At 36.8% G+C, this 27,260-nt stretch overlaps 1 protein-coding gene across 15 annotated transcripts in view; it reads left to right on the forward strand.

Annotated features, from left to right (window-relative positions):
* The window catches only part of LOC126765677 (potassium voltage-gated channel protein Shal), a 129,042-nt gene that overhangs the window by 64,167 nt on the left and 37,615 nt on the right, over positions 1–27,260 (forward strand). For 6 of the 15 annotated variants that reach the window (XM_050483384.1, XM_050483374.1, XM_050483377.1 and 3 more), the window contains one exon: positions 22,944–23,348. The exons of 2 other annotated variants lie outside the window; for them this stretch is intronic. In XM_050483384.1, coding sequence (XP_050339341.1) covers positions 22,944–23,039 — 96 coding nt within the window. In that variant the 3' untranslated portion in view covers positions 23,040–23,348. Of the gene's footprint in view, positions 1–9,851; positions 9,908–22,943; positions 23,349–27,260 lie in introns of those variants that run through there. 7 more of the 15 variants (XR_007668517.1, XR_007668516.1, XM_050483375.1 and 4 more) reach the window with 3 other exon arrangements.

Raw genomic sequence — 27,260 nt, forward strand, 5'->3', positions numbered from 1 at the left:
GATAATAACCACGGACATCTCGATGTAAGCGTTATGCTCAAAAGTACTTGACGTACATACATAACTCTCTAACAAAACATCAAATGAATTAAATATAACCATATTGGGTGTCCAAAAACTACGAATATTAAATCATATTTAGTATATAATATTAATCACTTTACATGACATCATTCTAAATTACTCCAGCTTCTTTGACTTTTACATAGATAACTCAAACAACAAAGAAGACATTCAAATATAACCTATGTATATGATAGTTCAAATATTGGCTCAACTGAATATGAAGATTTCATACCAAAGATATCGTGTTTTTAAAAATGTAATCGATCTATATGTTTCCCAAATAATATATACCAGCTGCGTTCCAAAGTAAACAGGACTTAAAAAAAAACACCACAAATGGTTTTTTCGACAAAATCAATTTATTTTATTCAAAATGAAGAAATCGCTCCTTCTGCTTCTATACAGCTTTTTGCACGGTCCAAAAGCATGTCGAATGAGTGTTTTAGCTCATTGGCCGGTATGGTCGCCAGTATGCCGGTGCAAGCCTTTTGAATGGCCTCTACGTCTGCATAACGCTTTCCTTTCATGGGCAAATACATTTTTCCGAAAAGGAAGAAATCGCACGATGCCATATCAGGTGAATACGGGGGTGGTTTAAATGTGATTTTTGGTCAAATAATCGCCCTTCGAATATTGGATTCTGAGCAATTTTTGGTCGTCATCAATTTGTGCGGAACAAACTGTGCACACACCTTTCGTAAGCCCAAATGTTTGGTCGCTGTTTTGGCGGTGTTCAATTCCAATTCCATGAATTTCAATGATGATTTATTTTTTGACGAATTCACGCACAGTTTCGATGGAATTTCCGGTGATCACGGATTTTGATTGGCCCATACGTTGATCGTCATTTATTTCCTCACGACGACTTTGGAAACGTTCAAACCCCTTGTGCACTCTGCTACGGGTTAGGCAATCATCGCCATAAACTTGTTTCGTCAATTGAAACGTTTCGGTAAAAGTTTTACCAATTTTAAAACAAAATTTAATGTTGGCTCTTTGTTCGAAGCTCATTTTCGCACCGATAACACAAACATACTGACACTTAAAACGCAATCCTTCACTTCCAATTGATGAAATGTTATGAAGTTCTCACTAGACAATCGACAACGATAGCAGATTCTACCGCACCAGTCGACAAATAGATGGCGCCACCAGGGGCGCTAGATTCAAAAAGTCCTGTTTACTTTGGAACGCACCTTGTACATATGTGTATAGAGCGTTATCGTAAACTTCGCGTGATTGCCATTACCCATGGAAAAATTCAGAAATTTGTGTTTTACTTATCGTGAATTTCTCATGGGAAAAATCTCCTATATTCTTAAAATTTCCCCCAAGCGTAAACAAATTTTTTTCATGCGAATCAATGAAATTGGTTCACAAAATTGCTAGCTGGGAACAACTTTCAATAAAATGTTAGCGTACTTACTTTATTAACTATTTACTTGATTGTTAAAACATTTTATATGTACAAAATACTTTTAGATATAGTGTGTTCAAGCTGTACGGACGTGTTTTTTAATTCGCCCCGTAAATTCGGTCTTTACAAAAAGTAAAAAAAAATATACAGGGGTGTTGTGGAATCCACGACCGAATTGCTTTGCACGGAATCTGTTTGGATTTTCGTCTTTTCGAACATACGCAAAACCAACATTCGAATCAGCTGTTTACTAATGTGACAAAACTTGAAAATGAATATATTTGGAAGCAATCTTATTAAAGTTTTTAATGAGTTCCGTTTTAAAGAAAGATATCATTTATTGAATGAATAAAGACGCATTTGGGTGTTAAATTACGTTTATTACGTTTTGTAAATCTTCTTTAAGGGGGGAGCCTGCTTTAGAAGCTTCAGAAAATCAATTTTTTTTTGCTTAGATCTCTTTAAAAATTATCTAAGAATATGTCCCCAAAGTTATAGATAGGAATTCGAAATATTGTCGAAGCTAGAAGGAAAATAGTGACCGAGCGTTTAGAAATATATGACCGCTTGGGCAGAAAGCGACAACTTTGACGAGCGATTTCTCGATTTTTAATTTTTACGATTTTTATTAATTGGCGGGCAGGATTGGAAAGAAAACTACCGCATGGAATTGGGGCAAAGTGGCATTAAACTATTTTCTCTTTAAACTAAAAACAAAACTAAGAAAAGTTAAGTTTGAACATATGTTTAATAAACATAAAGTACAATTTTTTTTGGTCAAAACCCACTTTTTTCGAATTTTAAAAAAATTTTGGAATCTAACACGTTTTCTTAAATTTTCTTAGTTTAACTAGAACATAAATTATTAACAAATATGAATCTCTTTGAATTTTTTCTTTCTGATTTCTGATAGAAATTGCCACCTGCATACTGCCCGCCGTCCGACAAATGTACATGCGAGATGAATCGGGCAATTGCTTCCCAAAGTCAGAATATCAAAGATTTCGTATCCAAAAAATTTTCGGATGATGTTTAAATGTATAACTATAAACCCTGGAAATTTCGCTTTAATCAATTATTTCTTTCCATTTAAAGCCTATAAAGCAGGCTCCCCCCATAAATATCCGCATTTTTTTTCAAAACTCAATAATTAAGACATTTCGTGTTTTATTCTTATGTTTTCTCCTATAAAAATAAAGATAAATTAATTCGTAACAATAAAATAACTTGTTTCTTAACTAACATTTCAAATCTGTCAGCGACTATCTTTATGCTTTGTTTCTGATAGCGAAACCGATTAAATTGTTTTCCGTGACACTCAAAACCGATATATATTCTGTTTCGAACATCAAACCAATAATACTGTGTTCGGATCGACATTGAAAACACTTTGAAAACACATTTGTATGTTGTGGAATCTAAGTCGTTTTGACCGACAATGTGTATTTTCGGCACGGAAATAAACGTGGGTTTCGGTCTGACATATTTATAGCCATTGCAAATAATTTTCTGCGTGTGTTTGTTGTTGTGCCGTTGCACCCAATGGTGCGGAAAATTCTGCAATTTCTGCACCGTCCAAGGTTGTGCAAGAGCAAGAGAATCCCCCTAATATGAGAATATCAAGCGACAGCTGTTTTTGTATATGGAATGTAAACAAATATCAAGAGACAATTCAGGGCCGGCAAAATATGTCTTCCAAAAACACCGATTAAACTAGAGCAGGCACCGATTATAATGAGTGAAATGTAAGTTTTCAAGTAGTTTTTAGCGAAAACTGTGTTTTCGTTTGACAGATTTTACATGGACGAAAGCACAAGTTTTCGTGCGAAAACCAGTTTTTGCCACGAAAAATGTTTTCGTTGAGGGTCCGAACATAGTATAATATCTGAATTCATGACTTTTTTTTATCGGTTTCCATTCTGATTCCGACAACTATCAGATTCCACAACACCCCTTATAGATTAAATTGAAAACAAACAAATAGAAAACAGTGCAGAATATGTTATTAATAAACATAAACAAATGGTGCAGGAAACAAAAAGTAAAAGCAAAAAAAAAAAATCAAGCACGCAATAATGCGTGCTGCTCAGCATCACCAGCAAAGCTGCAGGCATTCCTTAAATACTTACTTCAGCTTTGTTGAGCCAACAAAAATAACTCCTGGCAAAAAAATGTAACGGCGATGATTAGTCATCGCAGCGATCAGCCGAAAGAGAAACTAAGCAAAGGACGCAGTCAGCAGAAGCAGCAGAAAACAGCAATCAGGCAACAACAAGTGCGCTGACAGCAACCAGTATGCAGGTGCCAGCAAGCACTCGAACAGCGAAGGAAAACAAAATGCAAGGTGAGAATGCATTAAGCAAAACAGGAGCATCTGTTCAGACTGGTATTGACCGCTACATAAACGTAAAAAGGAAATTAAGTCCAGTCTAAGCTGCGGTCAATACCTAAAAATTTCAACCAGGCACGCCAAATGATAAAAAGCCAGAAATTCTAAATGGCAACAGATTTGTCTTACTGAGCAAAGAGCCCAACAACGATGCAAAGGGTACCACCACAGTCATGAATGGCAAACCCCTCTAATCTATTAGAGTGAGCGGAGTTCAAATGCTCTTGTCTCCAAAATAAGCAATTTAATAAGCACAAACAAATTTTCAAATTGCTCTTGAAAACAGATTACATAGATGAAGCAAAAAATCAAACATACTATATAGTACACTGAAAAAAGTTTCATGGATGTTGGTAAATACTTGTCAAATAGTAATAAGAATTGTAGTAAATCTTACCAACTGAAAAGCTCCAAAGGCCTATTAGTTGTCATAAAAGGTACAGAGCCTTCGATAGACTCTAATGATGTTAAAGAAGCTCTAGAAGAAGGTGGTTTTAGTATTAAATCAGTGGTAAACATTTTTAACAAGAACAAAGCCCCACAACCAATGTTCTAAATAGAATTGATGTCAGTTTCTAACAAACTTAAGAAAAATAAAACATATCTGAATTACAGTCTAAAATATCTGCTCCACCGCAGAATTACCGTTGAGGAACCACACAAAAAAATAGTGCAGTACAGTGCCCAAACTGCCAAGAGTATGGACAAGCGAATCATATTACACCCTACGCAGAGTCTGCTTGGTGTTTGGTAATTTACATCCCACATCGAAATGTACTCTTAAAAAAGAGGATTTAAATAAAAAATGTAGTAGCTGTGTTGAAAATTACATTGCAAGCTAAAGGGACTGCCCTGTATATAAAAATTTAAAAACGAAATTGTATGTCGAAACTCAAGCACGTCTTAATCAAATGATAAATATTCCTCCTAGCTGTATATAAATTAAAAAAAGCACTTAAACGAGAGGAGGAATTCAACACCGAAACCTATATAAAGAAGTTTTTTTTTTTTTTTTTTGCAATATCTTTTTTTATTTATTGAATCTGCTTTTTGTTTTAAAAGCCTAACAATAAGTTTTAAAATCTTAAATCTATTTAAAAACTAGATAAAGAAGTTGTGTCCAAATTCAAGCAAACGAAATTCACTTTGGAAAGCTCAAAAGCCTATGAAATGATAAATATTCTTCCTAGCTGTATATAAATTAAAAAAGGCACTTAAACGAGAGGAGGAATTCAACACCGAAACCTATATAAAGAAGTTGTGTCCAAATTCAAGCAAACGAAATTCACTTTAGAAAGCTCAAAAGCCTATGAAGCCACCAATCAACTCCTACATGCCTATACGAGACTTGGGTGTAAATTGGTCTCGAAGTGAACTGGAAAAGGCTTATTGTTTTGCAAATCACCTGGAAAAGGTATATTAACCTAATTTGGCAAAGAAAAATTTTAAGCTGCTAATGTTACGCAATACAGCTAACGAGTCGCTTGAGTCTTTTAAGATTTAATCATCTGAAATTATAAGAACCATAAAAGAGCTGGATTGGATTTAGAATTGTATAAAACATTGGAGTCTTATTAAAAAATAGACAATTTATGGTTAAAGTGGGAGATTTTATATCTGATGAACGACAAATAAGGGCTGGTGTACGAGAGGGCAGAGTTTTAGGCCCACCTCTATGCATCATATATACATTAACTTTTGCGGATGACACAGCTTTAGTAAGCCGTAACAATTGTCACATATTAGCTTCACGAATTTTAGCAGAGCATTTAAGTTCTGTCGAAGAATGGTTAGCGAACTGTCATATAAGTTCACGCAAGTGAGTAAAGTCCTCTGATTGCCATTCACTTGGGAATAGCCAGAAACATTTCTTTACATGACACAAGTAGCTCACGACTTCCGGTCCTATACCAAGTATCCTCTGGATAGCCAAAAAGCATCCGTTTGAAGAGTTGAACGCTGGGTCTGGGACCCGCCACGTAAAAAACCCTACCAATGAAAACTAATGGACAGCCTCGGATGTGAGACCCCCCTTTTGATGACGACCACGGAAAACGAATTAAGGATTACGTTTTGAGGGCATGCAACTGGAAAGTCCGGTCCCTTATTTGGGAAGGTGCCGCTGCCCGGCTGGTTGATGTCCTCGTTTGAGTGAAGGCTGACATCACCGCCATGCAAGAAATGCGATAGATGGAAAAATGACTGAGGTGAGCAGGTCTTTGCGGTATTTACTACATGTGGCTACAGGAGCGCAAAGTCAGTGTAGGATTCGTGGTGCGAGAGAGACTCCGTCGCCGAGTCCTGGCATTTACCCCGGTGGTTGAACGTCTAGACACGTTCCAAAGTTCTTCAACATATCGCTGATTTGCGCCCATGCCCCGACGGAAGAGAAGGACGATAAGACCAAAAATGTCTTCTATGAGCGCTTGGAGCACACCTATGTATGAGAGCTGCCCCCGAAAAGATGACCAAATCGTGCTTAGCGACGGTGGGCAATGAAAGTATCTTTGGCACAACAGTCGGTAAATTCAGCCTTCACCAGGAATCATCTCCAAATGGGTCGAGGCTGATCGACTTTACCGGGGCCTGAAACATGGTTATTCGCAGTACTAGATTCCAGCAGAGTAAAATTTACAAAGCTATCTGTTGTGATAGACGGAAGACACACCTTCAGCGTTTTAGACGTGAGTACGCTCCGAGGTCCTAACATCGACTCGGACCACTATCTTGTTGCAGCCAAAATTCGCACCCGGCTCTGTGCAGCAAAAACCGCATGTCAACAAACACAAGGAAGCTTCGACGTCGAAAAGCTGCAATCACAACAGACAGCCGAAGGATTTTCTACTCGACTTGCTCTCTGAGATACTCGTCAACAACTCGGTATAAGTGAACTGTGGGACGGCATTTCAAGCTCCTTACGTACAGCTGCAACTCATACCATTGGATTTCGGAAAAAGCAAACGAACAGCTGGTACGATGAGGAGTGCAATGTCGCAGAGGAGAGCAAACAGACTGCCTACCTCGCAACGTCACGATCGACCACAACACGTTCGGGATGGGATTGATATCGAGAGATGAAGAGGGAAGCGTAACGCATTTGCAGACAGAAAGCATACTCTAGCAGAACCTCCAGAGGTGATCTAGTAACCGATGCCCAGAGCATACTAAAGCATAACGCCAGTAGAAGGCGAACCCGATCCCCCAATCGATGACGATAGAGCAGACATTCCATTGCCCGACAATGAAGTTCGAATAAAAATGACCCGTCTGAGGAAAAACAAAGCAGCAGGCGCCGATGGGTTGCCGGCCGAGCTATTCAAACACGGCGGCTAAGAACTGATAAGGAGCATGCATCAGCTTCTTTGTAAAAAATAGTCGGACGAAAGCATGCCCAACGATTGGAATTTAATCTGCGACAACTACCTCAACATCGCTTATAAGGTTCCATCGAGCGTATTGTGTTAAAGATTAAAATCCACCGTCAACAAACTGATTGGGCCTTATAAATGTGGCTTTAGGCCTGTGGCAAATGACCAGATATTCTTCATGCGCCAAATCTTGGAAGAGGCCAATGAAAAGAGGATCGACAAACATCACCTCTTCGTCGATTTTAAAGCTTCTGTTGACGGCATGAAAAGTAGCTGCTTTTATGCCAATATACCTGAACTTGGTATCACTCAAAACTAATACGGCTGTGTGAACTGACGATGATTAACATCAAAAGCTCCGTCAAGATCGGGAAGCACCTCTCCGAGCCGTTCGATACCAAACGAGGTTTCAGACAAAGCGACTCCCTATCGTGCGACTTCTTCAATCTGCTGCTGGAGAAAATAATTCGAGCTGCAAGGTGAATCGATCAGGTACTTTCTTCTTTAAGAGTGTACAGATGCTTACCGCGCCAATAGTTCTGCTCTCTCCAGACTGGATAAGGTAACGAAGCAAATGGATCTAGTAATGAATGAGTTCAAGATGAAATAACTTCCGTCATCAAAGAAACAGTCAACGCACTCGCGGCTTCGAAGATAATTGCGTATATGGAACCTGCAATAATAGCAACGGCAGCGTCAGCATTTAAATCCTCTTGCCAACAAGTGTTACATCGGACTAAGTAGGCAAATCAGAAGAAAAGAACAAACAAAGACCAAATTTTATAAGTCACTTATCATCTCTGTTCTGCTATATTGTGCAGAGGCATGGACGATGACAACATCTGATAAATCGACGTTACGAGTTTTCGAGAGAAAGGTTATTTGAAAGTTGTATGGTCTTTCGATGGAATGATTAGCTGTATGAGATATACGACGACGTTGACATAGTTCAGCGAAATAAAATACATCGGCTACGCTGGCTAGGTGTATTCGACGTAGTACCCACCGGGGGAGGCAGAATGAGAGAAAGACCACGTTGCTAAAAGAGGAAATGAAAATTTTGAAATTTTTTTGTTCAAGGTGTAAATGGATAAAATCGACTCATCTAGAGTTAGGTAAATTAAAAAATAGAAAATCTCGTGCTTTCAAACTTTAAAAGAAAGCTGATTTAGTTGTTGAGTATTTAAAATATTTTAAATTTCGTCAACAATTTGCTGAACTTAAAAAAATATGTTAAAATAATTATATAAACAAAGTAAAAAATAATAGTATAATATACGCAATCCAAAATTGTTCTATGGTTTCGTCAACTTCCAACGCAAGATTTCTAACTTTCCGTCCGCGATGAAATATAAGTCTACTATGTACAAATTCGAATATGTTTGCTGAATTCTTTAGGTCCAAAAACTCTTCAAACTCTCCTAAAAATGTTCCGTATCAGCACAAGTTATGTCTGATTTCTGTAATTAAATATGTTAAAACAATCATTTAATTATGGCCCAGATATGATTCCCTCATGCTTTCTTGAAACATGTACCGAATATAATATATATACCAGCCCTTAACAAAGCTATTTAATGGATCTCTTAAGCAAGGCTTATTACCATAAATTTGGAAAAAGTCATTTGCTATATAATTTCTTTGCATAAGAGTAGATTTAGGTCATCCATTGAAAACTATAGGGAAATAGCAAAGTTGTCAGCAATACCTAAACTTTTTGAAGTAAATATAACAGTCGAAATAATCTTCAGGATTTCTCCACTAATTTCTTGTTTCCAGTACGGTTTTCTTAAAGGGAAATCTACAGTAACTAATTTGCTACAATTTGTAACATATGTATCAACGGGCTTTATACTATGTTCGGACCGACAACGAAAACATGTTTTCGTGGAAAAACTGGTTTTCGCACGAAAACTTGTGTTTTTGTCCATGTAAAATCTGTCAAACGAAAACACAGTTTTCGCTGAAAACTACTTGAAAACTTACATTTCACTCATTATAATCGGTGCATGCTCTAGTTTAATCGATGTTTTTTGGAAGACATATTTTGCCGGCCCTGAATTGTCTCTTGATATTTGTTTACATTCCATATACAAAAACAGCTGTCGCTTGATATTCTCATATTAGGGGGATTCTCTTGCTCTTGCAAAACCTTGGACGGTGCAGAAATTGCAGAATTTTTCTTGGCCTTGCATATTTCGGCAAAGAATTTTTGCGGTTTGTGTCATCGTGCAATCTTGCAAGAGCAAGAGAATGCCGCTATTGATAGTTGTCAGTGAAAACTCATGGAAAACACACATTGTCGGTCCGAACGACTTAGATTCCACAACATACAAATGTGCTTTCAAAATGTTTTCAATATCGGTCCGAACTTAGTATAAGAGAGAATAAGCATACTGATGTTATATACATAGATTTTAGTAAAGCCTTTGATAAAGTAAACCATTCAATTCTTTTGAATAAACGGGATCTTCTTGGTTTTGAACCAATATTTCTAAAATGGGAAAAAACAACCCATTTTAGAAATATTGGTTCAATACCAAAAAGATCTTAGTAATACAACTCAACAAGTTATATTTAACTTTTTCTGATATCATCAATGTTCCTTCAGGCGTTCCTCTATTCGTGATCCACATTAGAAGAGCAAGAGAAAATAAACTTATGTGTGTAAGTATATAAATATTTTCATTGCGATTTAAGGAAAGTGGATGATGATTGGTAAGTTTTATGCAAAATTTCAAAATGAACTACATTTCATTTTAACTAATTGTAGAATGAATTTAATGATTATTTTGAATTTCCTTCAAGAAACAATTGTTGATTTGATGTTTCTTCGCAAAATCAGCATTGCCATATTAGCATTTTACTGAAAAAATGCATTAAAACTTTGTACTAGATTGCTTCAGAGCTACGTACATACTAGCACAAGAAATTTCTTGACCATTTCTTAAGTGTTTTTTTATATGAAGTTCTTACATTTCTTGATACCTCTCATATTACACAATTTTTAGTTCTTTATTTCACTGTGCAGTTAATAAATCAATAGTCAATGACGTTATTGAAATTAAACTGGTTTACACAAAGTCTATTTAAAGTATGTGAACCACGAGTGAAAATGATCAAACTCTGGGGTCTATAGTTAACTTTTCACCGAAAATATCGGCTAATCTGTGTCATATATTATAGCAATTTAATAAGAACATTTTTTGATTAAAATGTAGCTTTTGGTCAAAAATTTATAAAATTGGGATTATGTCCCTACTTCATTCGGTCAGCTTTATACTTTAGGAATCGAACAATCTTTTCTGATTTTCATTATTTTAGCGGACTTTATGCTCAATTTGTAAACCAGTATGGGCGTTATGTTCAAAGAATTGCGTGCAAACATGTTATCGAGTCTTGAGCAATGCCAAACATTAATATAATTAGTTTAGACCTTACCAATCTTAATTTTTTTTAAATTTTATTGATGAATTCGAACTAAATGTGAATGTAACAGTAAGTTGTAGAAAACAACTTCCAAAAAAATAAAGTTAAAACAAGTAAGGAAGGGCTAAGTTCGGGTGTCACCGAACATTTTATACTCTCGCATGGTAAAGTGATAATCGAGATTTCATTATCCGTCATTTACATATTTTTCAAATACCGTATTTGTGTAAAGTTTTATTCCGCTATCATCATTGGTTCCTAATGTTTATACTCGTATTATACAAAGAAGGCATCAGATGGAATTCAAAATAGCTTTATATTGGAAGAAGGCGTGGTTGTGAACCGATTTCAGCCATATTTCGTACATGTCATCAGGGTGTTAAGAAAACATTATATACCGAATTTCATTGAAATCGGTCTAGTAGCTCCTGAGATATGCTTCTTGGTCCATAAGTGGGCGGCGCCACGCCCATTTTCAATTTTTAAAAAAAGCCTGGGGGCAGCTTCCTTCTGCCACTTCTTCCGTAAAATTTAGTGTTTCTGACGTTTTTTGTTAGTCGGTTAACGCACTTTTAGTGATTTTGAACATAACCTTTGTATGGGAGGTGGGCGTGGTTATTATCCGATTTCTTCCATTTTTGAACTGTATATGGAAATACCTGAAGAAAACGACTCTGTAGAGTTTGGTTGACATAGCTATAATAGTTTCCGAGATATGTACAAAAAACTTAGTAGGGGGCGGGGCCACGCCCACTTTTCCAAAAAAAATACGTCCAAATATGCCCCTCCCTAATGCGATCCCTTGTGCCAAATTTCACTTTAATATCTTTATTTATGGCTTAGTTATGACACTTTATAGGTTTTCGGTTTCCGCCATTTTGTGGGCGTGGCAGTGGGCCGATTTTGCCCATCTTCGAACTTAACCTTCTTATGGAGCCAAGGAATACGTGTACCAAGTTTCATCATGATATCTCAATTTTTACTCAAGTTACAGCTTGCACGGACGGACGGACGGACGGACAGACGGACGGACAGACGGACGGACAGACAGACATCCGGATTTCGACTCTACTCGTCGCCCTGATCACTTTGGTATATATAACCCTATATCTGACTCTTTTAGTTTTAGGACTTACAAACAACCGTTATGTGAACAAAACTATAATACTCTCGTTAGCAACATTGTTGCGAGAGTATAAAAATAATAATCTAAATGACAAATTGCTCCTAATACTGTGTCAGAAATATTAGCTTCCGAACTAACTATAGCATAGGCCTAGTTGTAGCTTCGAATATTGTTGAAACAATTAGTCGATTTTTCTTTAAAATTAAAAAAAAATTAAGTTTATAATTGAAATGATAAGTTTCTCTTAAAACTGTGCCTGAAATCTTACCTTCCGAGCTAATCATAGAATAGGTCGAATTGGCTTCGAATACTGTCGAAGTAGTATTTGGAATTTTTCGTTACAATTCTATCATTTGATGTGAGATTGTCATATAAAGATTAAAACAAGTAAGGAAGGGCTAAGTTCGGGTGTCACCGAACATTTTATACTCTCGCATGGTAAAGTGATAATCGAAATTTCATAATACGTCATTTACATATTTTTCAAATACCGTATTTTTGTGAAGTTTTATTCCGCTATCATCATTGGTTCCTAATGTTTATACTCGTATTATACAGAGAAGGCATCAGATGGAATTCAAAATAGCTTTATATTGGAAGAAGGCGTGGTTGTGAACCGATTTCACCCATATTTCGTACATGTCATCAGGGTGTTAAGAAAACATTATATACCGAATTTCATTGAAATCGGTCTAGTAGCTCCTGAGATATGCTTCTTGGTCCATAAGTGGGCGGCGCCACGCCCATTTTCAATTTTTAAAAAAAGCCTGGGGGCAGCTTCCTTCTGCCACTTCTTCCGTAAAATTTAGTGTTTCTGACGTTTTTTGTTAGTCGGTTAACGCACTTTTAGTGATTTTGAACATAACCTTTGTATGGGAGGTGGGCGTGGTTATTATCCGATTTCTTCCATTTTTGAACTGTATATGGAAATACCTGAAGAAAACGACTCTGTAGAGTTTGGTTGACATAGCTATAATAGTTTCCGAGATATGTACAAAAAACTTAGTAGGGGGCGGGGCCACGCCCACTTTTCCAAAAAAATTGCGTCCAAATATGTCCCTCCCTAATGCGATCCTTTGTGCCAAATTTCACTTTAATATCTTTATTTATGGCTTAGTTATGACACTTTATAGGTTTTCGGTTTCCGCCATTTTGTGGGCGTGGCAGTGGGCCGATTTTCCCCATCTTCGAACTTAACCTTCTTATGGAGCCAAGGAATACGTGTACCAAGTTTCATCATGATATCTCAATTTTTACTCAAGTTACAGCTTGCACGGACGGACGGACAGACAGACATCCGGATTTCGACTCTACTCGTCGCCCTGATCCTTTGGTATATATAACCCTATATCTGACTCTTTTAGTTTTAGGACTTACAAACAACCGTTATGTGAACAAAACTATAATACTCTCGTTAGCAACATTGTGGCGAGAGTATAAAAATTACAACACATACTGAATGATTTATTTTCGAGCCATGTAGGCTCAGAAGCAAAATGTTTAACTAAACAATGCGTACAAAAATAGTTCTTAGAACCAATATGAAAGGATACACTACACTTCCAATAATAAATAATTAAGTGTATTGAATGAATCACTGATTAGCAATAAACATCGCTTACCGAACATACAAATTATGTTCACAATTTTGTTTACAAAAATAAAGAATCATCCTCGAATTTAAGTGCTGTTGATGTTGATTCAAACAATTAATTAACCTTGGAAAAAATGGCGATAAACTATCAAACAATTAGCTAAAAATTTCTTACTAACCAAAATAAAATAAATCTTGTCAATTCAATTTCCGTTGAAAGTTGGAATAAATCAATCGCATGCAAAGAAAACTGGACAAATTTCATTCACTTCCTATTTCGTTGTTGTTGCTGATATTGTCGATTCAACTAGCTAGATATAGTAAAATGGGCATCAAAACTTTTTTTTTAAATAGTTATCACACAATGCACTTGGATGTAATCTAAATTAATTATTAAAATTAAATTTCTAACTCACTAAAATAAAACGAGTGATATCCAAGGATAGTGATATCCATCCACTGCAATGTGTTTTTTTTTCACAAACAATACTTCAAATTTAATTTGCGTTAAAAAGGCAATTGTAACAAATCCGCCGTAAACGATATACAATTATCCGATCTACTATATGTATTTGCAACTTATACAGAACATCGACGAAATGTTCTTCTACATATATGTACATATATGACTGTGCTAACTGTGACGCGCAAAGGAGAAATAACTTCCACCAATAAAATCGCGCCACCGCGTTTCTATTTGTTGTAGTCGCTAAATTTGCGCCAACGCATTTTTAGTTTTGTTGATAAAATTTTTTGTCCTCCTACTGCTCTTAAAACGTATGGGACATCGATCGTTGCGCAGTGCGCTCGTAAGCTCCCGACATCTGTGTCGCAAGAAAAGCATAAGCGCATTGCACAGCGATCGATGTGCCATACGTTTTAAAAGCGGTGGGAGGACAAAAAATTTAATGTCTTTGGAATGAACAAAAATTTTTTTACAGATTATTAAAGGTGAATATTTTCCGCGTTGTGTCACATACTTTAATTTTTTTTGCGCAAAGAACACTTAAAATATTTGAATTGATTAACAAAAAATTATGTAAAATATTATTATTTAAACAAAAGGACCATGAAAAAATATTTATAATATAGCTTGAACATTTTGATTTTTTTCTCTTTATCTCTGTTTTGCTTTTTACTTTTTTTGAATTGATTTCGTTTAAGTTGTTGTTGTCAACTGAGCAATGCAGTTGAACAATTCTAAACAAAATTTCAATGCAGTGAAGTCCCTAAACTAGTCAGTACACCGTGAGTAAGTACAACAAAGCTGTTGATCACTACGCTGCAATGCTGTTAGTGTAGACTGCATTTACGTTGCTGTATTTTTCTTTGTCTAAGGTCTATCATTGCCGTAAGAATTGTGAAAGCAACTAAAGCACGTGTCGTTTTTGCTCAACGCTTTTTCATTAAAATATTTATTCGTTATGTCACAAATACAAATTATAACTTCCAATAAAGGAGGAAAGAAATTGTTCTTAGACGGCTATTTTTTATTATTTTGAAAGAAAGACCCAAATGGAAACTTGTAATTGGGCGTGTTCTAAAAGATTAAAATATAAGTGCAAGTCCAGAATTGTAACAAAGGTGTTGGCGAACAATCACGTTATTGTTAAACAACCCGAGGACCATTGCCACGAACCAGCTCCCAATGAGTTACCAATTGCAATGATTAATAATAAAGTAAAGCGCATGGCTCGGAGAAGTCACTTAGCGCTAAATCAGATAATACAAAGAGCTGCAGTGGAAGCAGAGCAGAGCTGTCGGGACTATTTACCATCCCGAAATGCCCAAAAAGCTAGAATTCGAAGATCAAGGCATGAAGCACCTCGTTTTCGAGAACCACAAACTTTGGAGGACATTGATATTCCTTAAAAATTTTTTACTCTGGAAGGAGAATTATTTGTGTTGGTGGAAAAGTTCACAGAGAGTAATGAATGTGTAATTATTTGTGGTACGAAGTCGTGTTTAAGGTTTCTGAGTCAGAGTTCTTGCTGGATTGTGGACGGAACATTTTACGTTGCCCCGAAAATAATGGAACAGCTCTTTACAATTCATGGCATAGTGGAAGGTGAAACATTCCCCCTTGTGTTTTGCCTTATGAGCCGCAAGTCCAAAAAACTATACGAAGTTTTATTTGAAGAATTGTTCCGAATCGCATCCGAGTACGGCGAAAATCTTCAACTAGAAAGAATTATCAGCGATTTTGAAGTTGGACTGATATCGGCGCTAAGAAATTCTTACCCGGGCACTGATTTGCGTGGCTGCTTTTTCCACTTCAGTCAAATAATCTGGAGAAAAGTTCAAAAAGAAAAGTTTATGATTGTCTGCATTTAATATATGTATCTGCGTAATCTTCATCTACTTTCATTGCTTTTAGACTGGTTAAAAAATATGGAAATTATGAGAACTTTTCGTTGCAAGTTCGAATGCTGAAAAGCCTAGCTTTTGTTCCTCCCGATGAAATCTCGGAATACTACAACAGTCTTTGTAGTAGTTTAGATGATTATGACATGCTGAGACTCGCAAATTGGTTTGAAAGGAACTACATTGGTAAATTTGATGCACCACCAAAACATCAGCCAACATTTTGGTCAGTTCATAGGAATGTAGAAACGAGTCAGTTTCCTAGAACTCAAAATAGTGTAGAGGCTTGGCATCGACGACTTAATGTCATTGTAGGGGAAAAAAATTGCGGTATTTATCAACTCATAACTAACTTGAATGCAGAGATGATTTATGTGAAATCGCAAATATCAAGAGTAGAAAATGGAGAAGTTTTTCCAAAAAAGTTAAGATCAATTAGATCTAACAAACAAATTAAAAGAATAATAAAAAAGAGTAATTATTGGAAAAGTATCTTTTTTGAAAAGAATAGCAAAAAGTTTTTGTTTTTAATCTAATTATATATGTACTACTGTTTCGTACTTGAAATACTCATTTCTTATTTTTTGCAAACATATGTACTTATCGTTTGAATTAATATTGAAGTCTTTTGTTTGTTGTATTGTTATTTTGGACTTAAAATTCTCCTTTATTTTTCTTTGTATAAATATCGCTTAAGTTAATATTGGAGCTTATAAATCTTTTGCTTTTCTTAAATACTAATTGTTTTTATTGATAAGATTTACGAATATTTAATAGCAACTCATTTGGCACATGAAATTATCAAATAAAAAACAAACTTTAGTCAATACACCATTTTTTCAATACAGAATTTTTTTAATACAGAATTTTGCCAGTGCGGAATTTCGCTTTTACAGAACTTTGTAAAAGATTGGGGTCAAAATTCTGCTTTTTTGGAAATTCTGCATTCATAATTCCGGAAGTCGGAACACCGCTAATCAAAGTTATGGAAGTCAATATTCTGGAATTCAAAATTCTGGATAACGAAATTCTAAATTGCAAAATTCTGAATGGCAAAATTCATTAATTACAGAATTTTGCCATTCTGTAATCATATGTTTTATTGCTTAGTAAGTAGTTGTTTACAATTGCATGATTGTATTTGTTATTGTTATTTCTTTGTTTGTTGTTCTTCATTTACTTTTTTGTACTACCATGATTGTATTTGTTATTGTTATTGCTTTCTTTGTTGTTCTTCATTTACTTTTTTGTACTATCATAATGATTTAGTTTACTATGTACCTACATATACATATATGTACTGCTAAATATTTTTGTGAAATGATGGAAAATATTAATGTGGTGAAGTCCAATAAAGGAAAAGACATGTTAAACGTCGACGGCTACTTCTTCTATGTATTTGGAACTAAAAAATAAGAAAACCTTTAACTGGACTTGTTCTGAACGAATTAAAAACAAATATACCGTGCGTATTGTCACACAATTCGATGGCTGTGAACATGTTATACGAAAAAAAAGAAATGAACCATTAATGTAGTATATATTTGATCTTTATTTGTTAATAATGTTGTTTTTTGTCTTTCCGATAAACATGTTTGAATTTTGGAATTATTTTGGAGGTTATGTTTTGTTTATATTATATTATTATGTATGTATAAGTAAATTTATATAAGATACACGATTTGGCTCAAATTTTGGGGAAAAAATTTCCAGAATTAATTCCGATTTCCAGAATTTTGTCGACCCAGAATTTCGATTCCGGAATTTTGACTTCAGAATTTTAATTTTAGAGTTTTGACCGTTTCCCCTTTGTAAATACTTAATTTTGTAAATGCAGAATTTTGTCACTACCGAATTTCGCGATGTTAGTTTTCAGAATTTTGTACGAAAAGAATTTCGATATACAGCTTTTTGTAGGGATCCCGCTAAATATTACTCCAAAAACGCTATTTGAGTTACCAAATATTGCTCTCCTTGCTCTTTAATTTAATTTTCGGTTTCGGATACTATCCAACTTCGGGGAAAAAGTCTCAGATCATCATGATAGATAAACCTGGGAAGGACTTAACACAGCCGTCTTCCTACTGACCAATAAGCCTCTTACCCTGTAATTCTAAAATATTTGAAAAAGTGTTACTATCAAAGATGACATCTTTCCTCCACGAAAATAATACATTATAATACCAACGCACCAATTCGGTTTTCGTGCTAAACATGGCACTGTAGAACAAGTAAATAGTAAATTACCAACGAAATCAGGAAAGCATTCGAGAACAGAAAGTACTGTTATTTTACTGGATGTAGCTCAGGTGTTCGATAAGGTTTGGCATGAAGGCTTGTTATGGAAAATCAAAAGCGTTTTACCTTCCGGATTGCATAAAACTTTGGAGTCATATTAAAGAAAAAATAAAATTACAGTTAAAGTAGCAGACTTCATATCAGAAGGACGAGCAATAAGGGCTGGTGTACCTCCGGGTAGCGTGCTATGTCCAATTCTGTACATAATTATGCAGCAGACATCTCAACAGCTATTAACGTTTTGACATCCGCTTTCGTTGATGACACAGTTCTAGTAAGCCGTAACAAATGCCCCATCAGAGAAACAAGAGTATTGAAGCAACACTTAACTTTTGTCAAAGAATGGCTGGCCAGCTGGCGTATAAATATTAATAAGCAAAAATGCAAGCATGTTACATTCTCGCTTAGACCAGATACGTATCGGACAGTTAAAATAAACAATGTCCTAGTACCCCAAGCGAATGAAGTAACTTATCTTGGGATTCACCTGGCTCGAAAGCTCACGTGGAAACATTCATAAAGAACTTGATATTCCTATGGTAAAGAAGGAGATAGTCCTTGGTAAATTCCTGCAATCAAACGCGTTTAAAAAGAAGTGATCTACCAGCCTACTAGAGAGCAACGTTCTACCAAAATAGCTCAACCACATTCTTGAGCTTGTTTAGTTTTAAATAGATTTAAGAATTGAATACTTATTGTTAGGCTTTACCAAGCCAATAAATTATGAAATATTGAAAAGAATAATAATTTTTTTTAGTTGAAAACAAAAAAAATCTACAGCTTTTGTATAAGCACCGAAAAGCTGGTTTTTGTTTTTCTCATTAAGAGTAAAAAATTAAAACCTATAATTATAATTAGATAAAATAATTTACTATAGTTTACTTCTGCTTACTAAAAACTTAACAAAAAACTAAATTGAAGAAAATTTCGAACGAACTAAAAAGACCGAAAAAAATTTTAAAATTGTACAAGCTGAACGTCTTCTCATTTCATTTGTTATAAATTTTATCCATATATATCAACAGCAACATAAAAAGGAATTACAAACTTTTTTATTGGCGTAATTGTATATAGATATTTGGCACATAAAGCAAAATGTAGTAATGAATTAAATGAGTTTATGTTGTATAGTATAAGTTAACAATATATCAAATATGATTGTAATTCGTTCTCAATTTCGTAGAATAGCAAACATGGAATTTTTTCAAAACGTCTTTTTTTAAACAAAATACCTGAAAATATGCATTCAGCTTCATTGAAAACTGCGAGAGTATAATATGTTCGGTTATATCCGAACTTAGCGCTTCCTTACTTATTTTATATAAAGTTTAGCGATTATCTGAATGTATTTCCCTGGCTATGATCCTTGCAAATTGCGAAGGCGATTTATAGCCGTTATTCAATAATTAAACAAGTAAAAAACGTTTTTTTTTTGCAAAGACGGGCTTTTTTTTAATAACAGAACACTTTTGCTACGTTTATATATGTTTAGAGTTGTTAAATTTAATTTTTCAGTGAAAAATGTACCCCTTTGTTGGCACTACAGCTGTTGTGCCGATACACTTTTTCTCTTACGCCCTTTGCGATGAGCATGTTAGTTAGGTGATGGTGCATCTGAAATCAAATAAAATAACAGTTTTATCTAGTTTATATCATAACCCCGTACTTGAACGAAGGATTTGGCGAAATAAACATTTTTACGCAAGTCGTGATGATTTTATTGAAAATGTAAATTTTTGCGAGTCTAAAAATTCAGAATTTTCATTCCCAAAAAAAAACTCTTGTTTCGAAAAAAACCTCCTTCGTTCGAGTATGAGATATTGTAGTTCTCAAGTAGACAATAGAAAATTAGATGGGTCACATGGTTCTTGAGAAACCTTGCTAACCGCAATAGTTAATCGCGAACGGCACGTACTCGGGGCCCGTGGGAGAAGCGCGCTGCTCACAGCTGTAACTTTGGTTCTGGTGCTCAGATCTATATGAAATTTGGAAAAAAAAATCTTAAAAGGATATACTTTAAGAAAATATCGATTTTTTCAACCCACACAAATGTAGCCGAGTTAACAACAGCGCGCCAGTCGTTTCTTCTTTTCGCAAGGTGGCGCCAATTGGAGATTCCAAGCGAAGTAAGCTTCTTCTTCACCTGATCTTTCCGACGGAGTGGAGGTTTTCATCTTCCTCTGCTTCCCCCGGCGGGTACTGCTTCGGATAATTTCAGAGCTGGAGTGTTTTCGCCCATTCGGACGACATGACCTAACCAGAGCCTGTCTCTCGAAAACTCGTAGCGTCGACTCATCAGATGTAGTCATCGTCCATGCCTCTGCACCATATAGCAGGACGAGAATAATGAGTGACTTATAGAGTTAGGTTTTTGTTCGTCGAGAGAGGACTTTACTTCTCTATTGCCTACCTATTCCGAAGTAGCACCTGTTGGCAAGAGATATTCTTCGTTGGATTTCTAGGCTGACATTGTCGAAATTATTTACAACTTTGAAGTTATGACTGTTAACAGTGACGTGGGAGCCTAGTAGCGAGTGCTACGATTGTTTGTTGGATAACAGGAGATATTCCGTCTTGACCTTGTTCACCACTACACCCATTTGCCTCGCTACCTTATCCATTCTGGAGAAAGCAGAACTAACGGCGCAGTTGAGGCCAATGATATCAATATTATCGGCGTACGCCAACAGCTGTACACGCTTATAGAAGAAGGAATTATTTTCTCCAGAAGTGGGTTGAAAAAGTCACACGGAAGGAATCAGCTTTTTCTGAAAGCTCGTTTTGTATCGAACGGGTCGGGGCGGTCCTTCTCGATCCTGACGGAGATTTTGGTATTGCTCAACGTCAGCTTACACAACCGTATTACTTTTGCGGGGATACCAAATTCAGACGTCGCGGCATAAAGGCAACTCCTTATCGTGCTGTCAAAAGCAGCTTTGAAATCGAAGAAAAGGTGGTGTGTGTCGATTCTCTTTTCACGGGCCTTTTCCAAGATTTGGCGTTGTTGATTTGCCATGCCTAAACCTATACTGATTAAGTCCAATCAGTTTGTTGACGGTGGGCTTTAATCTTTCGCACAATACGCTCGATAAGACCCTTGATGCGATGTTAGGAAGGCTTATCGTACGGGATTTGGCGCAGATTGTGGGGTCTCTCTTTTCTTTGGATTAGGCAGAGCACACTTAAATTGCATGCTTATCAGTTTTTCGCCGCCGTATTTAAATAGCTCGCAAAGCGCTCCATCGGCCACCCCACTTTGTTGGTCTTCAGACGGGTAATTGCTTCGAACGTCCGCTTCATCGTCATCAATTGCGGAATCGGGTTCGAAGAAATTTCGAGCATTTCCTTTAACGGTCAGCTTGTCAAGCTTTTTGTACTCACGCATTTCGGCCCCTCTCCTTTGTTGTCTGCAAATGCGTCTCGTTTCCCTCTTCAACTCTCGGTATCTATTGCATACTGAACGTTTTGCTTTCTCTCCGCTGCGACACGGCACTCCTCATCGCACCAGCTGTTCTTTTGTCTTTACCGAAAACCAATGGTTTCGGTTGCAGCTGTATGGAAGGACGTTGAAAGGTCGTCCCACAGTCCCCCTATATCGAGATGCTGACGAGTAATTTAAGACCTCGGAGCGTATGCACGTCTTAAATAGTGGAGGCGCGTCTTTTTTCTATCATAGTATGATCGATCTGGTTGGTGGCTTTTCGATCCGGCGACAGCCTGGTAGTTTGGTGAAATTTCCTATGCTGGAATCTAATACTACAGATAACCCTATTTCGGGCCCGGCGAAGTCGGTCAGTCTCAACCCATCTGGGGATGTGTCCTCATGGAGGCTGAATTTATCGAAAGTTGTGCCACAGATACTGTCTTTTCCCACCGTGGCGTTAAAGTCACCAAACACAATTTTGAAGTCGTGGCGGGGACAACTCTCATACCTGCGTTCCAAGTGCTGAAAGAAGGCATCTTTGGTCACATCGTCCTTTTCTTTCGCCGGGGCGTGGGCACAAATCAGCGATAGGTGTGAAGAACTTCCCTTTATGCAGATTGTGGCGAACGTCTGTTCGTCCACCTGAGTGAATGCCCAAACCCGGCGACGGAGTCTCTCTCCCATCACGAATACTACACCGCTCCTGTAGTAAATTCTAAGGACTTTCTTGTCTCAGTCCTTGTCCCGCTCATCGCACTTCTTAGACGGTGGGGATGTCACCCTTTATTTTTGCGATGACATCAACCAGATGGGCGGTAGCACCTTCCTAATTTATGGGACCGCACATTCCAAGTGCATGCCCTTATATCGTCATCAAAAGAGGGGTTTCTCTTCCGAGGCAGTTGTTACGTTTTCATTCGGGACGTTTTTTACGTGGAGGATACTTTCTCCCAAACCCAGCGCATAACCCTGGGTAGGGATGGTTTACTCACTTTAGCTCGCCTTCAAACGGATGTTCTTTGGCTACCCAGAGGATACTTGGTCTAGACCGGAAGTCGTGAGCTGCTTGAGTCTTATGTAAAAGAATCGTTTCTGGCTGCTCCCAAGTGAATGACAGTCAGAGAACTGTCGTCACTTGCGTGAACTTCTACACACGACTCCATAGTTCGTATGCCACATTGTGAAAAGTGGAGAAATCGGATAACGACCACGCCTACTTCCTATATAAAACTTTTAGATTCCAATAAGCAAAACTCTGAGATATATGGTGTTATTTAAGTTCCGATAAATTCTCTTCCTTGTCTCTGACTTCAATTGGTGGTGGTCTAGTTAAGTTCTTTCAGTGGTTTACGTGGTTGCGTCTTGTCATTTAAGGATTTTTATGCTTTGTAATGTGAATTGTGGATAAAACATAGCTGTAACTTCTATTTTTTTTTTGTTAAAGTTCAATCCAAATTATTTATTGCAGGCTTGCGGAAAGTATATGCCGGCTTCAGGCAATGCTCAAAACAATGAAAACAACCAGCCAATGGACGGTACATACCTGGTGGAAGCTTCCTTTTAATGCGTAATATTCTTATTTACTGCAAGTTGTAAGATATAATTACTAATTCATATAATATTAATATATTAGATATAGAATATCACTTACATAAATATTTTAGTCGTAATCATTACTTTGTAACTTATTGAAATTGGGAAACTGTATCTCAAAACTATATTTTATTTGTCTTAACACAGCTATATGATATTTATCATTAAAACACAGTTGGTAATAATTGTTTGCCATTATTTTGTATAATAAAATTGTTCGTAAACTAAATAAGGGTTTGAGTATAGCAAGGGATACAATAATGACAATCTCGCTGAACAATTCGATGTTTCTATTTACTTGGTCGCCAAAAAGTGTGTAGCGTTGTGCTCTTCTGCACGTCTTCTCTTTTATAAGGGTATACATTTTATATATAAAAATAGTAAGACTACTTAATTTAAATTTCGCTCGAAAGCCCATTTATCGAAATATTGTTTTTTCTGGTTGGTACGACTGCCAGTAACATCTGTGCCATCAAAACATTTATTAGTTATTAGTATGCTGCAATTTTTACGATGGGTGAAATTATTCAACAAAGAAGTTCCATTAAATTTTTTGTGTGGAATCAAATTTCTAGTGCCGAGGCATTCAGAATGTTGGAAAAGGCCTTCGGTGATTATTCTTTGTCGCGAGTAATTGTGTGTGATTGATACAAATTATTCAAAGAGGGTTGAAAACGCGTTGATGACGTCCAGGACAGCCACCAACATCAACTGTGCGACCATTAACAGTCAGAGATCTTACTGGCATTTTTGGAATATAGGAAGGATTAGTTAAAACCGTTTTGAAAGATCATTTGGGGCTAACAAAAATTAAAGAACGATTGATTCCAAAATCAATAAATTTTTCGGAAAACAACGTTGTGCTTGTGAAATGCTTTCCGACTACCAGCACGTCATGAAATATATTATTATTGGCGATGGGTATTGGATGCCTACAACCCGGAAGATGAACCGAAGCCGAAAAAACACATTAAAGGAGGTCAAGGGGCCATGGGGAATTACTTTGAGAGGACGACATAGATTTTGAAGAATAAATTAAGAACTTTAGTTAAGAGAAAAGTATTACTATTTTTTGTTCATAGCAGTATGTCAACGGTAACACACCCAAAAAGGGAACACAAACCTTTTTGTTAACGCAATTATGTACAGATACTTAGCACGTTAAGAATAATGTAGTCATGAATTGAGTTTATGGCGTACAGTATACGTGAACAAGATATCAAATATGATTGTTGTAATAGAGCGCACTGACCTTTTTAGTTCACCTTAACACTTAATCCTGTCAATAGTGACGTGATATGATCGCTATGGAACGTCGCGTATATAAAACTGCTTAAACGAATCGAGTACGCGATCCTGCTGTCTATCCCTTTTATTCCCTTTTTGTGTGAGGAATCAGGTGGAGTTCTGAATCCGAGTCGATGTTGTGTGCTACTGTGGTGTGTATGTAAGGTCGCGGGATCCTAGAATACCAGCCTTCACGGTTGCGGTCGCTTGGGTCGTCTGATGACATTACGGTTGCCAGGGCCAAGATGACACCCGACATCGGGTCCGGCGGTGAGTATGATGGGGACGCAAGCATATCTGGCACTGATAACGTGTCGTACACTCCCGCGTGAGATGGGTAGGCTCCAGAAAATTCAGGCAATAACCATGTGCCATGTGACCTGCTGGCGTTGCTGAGATGTCATTCCTTTGAAGATTATTCAATATGTTAACCGATGTCGGCGGCATTCGTTGGGGTCCAGGAATCAGTGGTGGCGTGTCACTAGACGAAGCCGTTGGCTCTGCTCAGGGAGCTGCGGTGGCGATTGTTGTTCGCGGCGCTGCGACTAGTTTAGCTTTAGAGCGCGGATCAGTAACGACCGAATCTATAGTGGGCGTTAGTGCAGTTGGCATACCGGCATCAATTTTTACCTCTTGAAAAATATTATTTGAATTGGCTTTGTAATATATTTTCGTAAAATGGTTTATTAGCAACGGTTTATTATTTAACCTTTTCGGTTTTATCTGCGTTTGACAAAAAGCATAATATAACCGAGCATCCCAGTTAGGGTTCACGTTTGTGAACGGAGATCGACTACGCGAATATGACCGTCGGATCCGTAGTAGAGCTTCTCTATGCGGCCAAAACTCCATTCGGAAGGGGAGAGATAATCATCATTGATTAAGACACAATCTCCAAGCTTAGGCGCCTTTTCTAATGTTTTTCTTCGGACCAATCTCCTGATTTGGTTGATTCTTTCTTAGGTGTCGCCAGAATGGACGCTCGTTTAGGAGTGAGAACTGTAAAGTCTGAGGATTCTTGCGAGAGTGCAGCGAAAGGTCGTGAATTGAGAACGGCTTCAAGCTTAGTTAACAAAGTCGTGAGTTCTTCAAATTTAAATTAGTGGTTGCCAGCTAGCTTTTTGAAGTGATATTTAAATCTTTTCACAGCTGATTTCCATAAACCACTTATATGAGTAGCGCTGCTGCCAATTGGGGAGCGTATTTTTGGACAATTTCAGGAGAACCTTGTTTGGTGAAATCCACAAACTGTTTTTCTGTAGCATTTTGAGCTCGGATAAATGTTTTGTAGTGCAGATCTTGCACATGAAAGTTCACTTATTTAACGTACTACGGATACTATTGGCGGACCATATATTGCATGAGCATTAGCATACAGAAAAACACTTTGTTTGTACTGCACTCTAAGAGTTCACGTTGGATTCTAAACTTCTTTATTAAAATTTCTTTCGTCAAAACATTTCTTAAATCTAATCTCTTAACTAAGTATATATGTATAAATGTGTATGCTTAATGTAAATATGTGTAAATATGTATTTTATTTATATTTATAAGCTAACGCATTGATTTTACACAACTCTTTAGATTAGAGCATTTAACAAATTAAACAGATACGTACACACGCTTGATACTTTCGAATCGGTTGCTGTTTGAGTGCATTAACATTTGGCTAATGTATGATTTGTATATTTATAGTATTTTTATACTCTCGCAACAATGTTGCTAAGGAGAGTATTATAGTTTTGTTCACATAACGGTTGTTTGTAAGTCCTAAAACTAAAAGAGTCAGATATAGGGTTATATATACCAAAGTGATCAGGGTGACGAGTAGAGTCGAAATCCGGATGTCTGTCTGTACGTCCGTCCGTCTGTCCGTCCGTCCGTGCAAGCTGTAACTTGAGTAAAAATTGAGATATCATGATGAAACTTGGTACACGTATTCCTTGGCTCCATAAGAAGGTTAAGTTCGAAGATGGGTAAAATCGGCCCACTGCCACGCCCACAAAATGGCGGAAACCGAAAACCTATAAAGTGTCATAACTAAGCCATAGATAATGATATTAAAGTGAAATTTAGCACAAAGGATCGCATTAAGAAGGGGCATATTTGGACGCAATTTTTTTGGAAAAGTGGGCGTGGCCCTGCCCCTACTAAGTTTTTTGTACATATCTCGGAAACTACTATAGCTATGTCAACCAAACTCTACAGAGTCGTGTACTTCAGGCATTTCCATATACAGTTCCAAAACGGAAGAAATCGGGTAATAACCACGCCCACCCCCCATACAAAGGTTATGTTGAAAATCACTAAAAGTGCGTTAACCGACTAACAAAAAACGTCAGAAACACTAAATTTTACGGAAGATATTGCAGAAGGAAGCTGCACCCAGGCGTTTTCTAAAAATTGAAAATGGGCGTGGCCTCGCCCACTTATGGACCAAAATCCATATCTCAGGAACTACTAGACCGATTTCAATGAAATTCGGTACATAATATTTTCTTAATACCCTGATGACATGTACGAAATATGGGTGAAATCGGTTTACAACCACGCCTTCTTCCAATATAACGCTATCTTGAATTCCATCTAATGATTTCTCTGTATAATATAAGTATATACATTAGGAACCAATGATGATAGCGGAATAAATCTTTACAAAAATACGGTATTTGAAAAATATGCAAATGACGTATAATGAAATCTCGATTATCACTTTATCATGCGAGAGTATAAAATGTTCGGTGACACCCGAATTTAGCCCTTCCTTACTTGTTATGTATACTCTAATTTATGAGTTGTTCTTCGATAAACAATAATTTTTTAATTTTTATGAGCAAGCTTCATTTCACAATTTTGTTGCCTACCATTGCATTTGACATTTAGTGGACTGTATGTACTTTTTATT

The sequence above is a fragment of the Bactrocera neohumeralis genome, unplaced genomic scaffold (genome assembly GCF_024586455.1).
Source record: "Bactrocera neohumeralis isolate Rockhampton unplaced genomic scaffold, APGP_CSIRO_Bneo_wtdbg2-racon-allhic-juicebox.fasta_v2 cluster11, whole genome shotgun sequence".
NCBI classification, from domain to species: Eukaryota; Metazoa; Arthropoda; class Insecta; order Diptera; family Tephritidae; genus Bactrocera; species Bactrocera neohumeralis.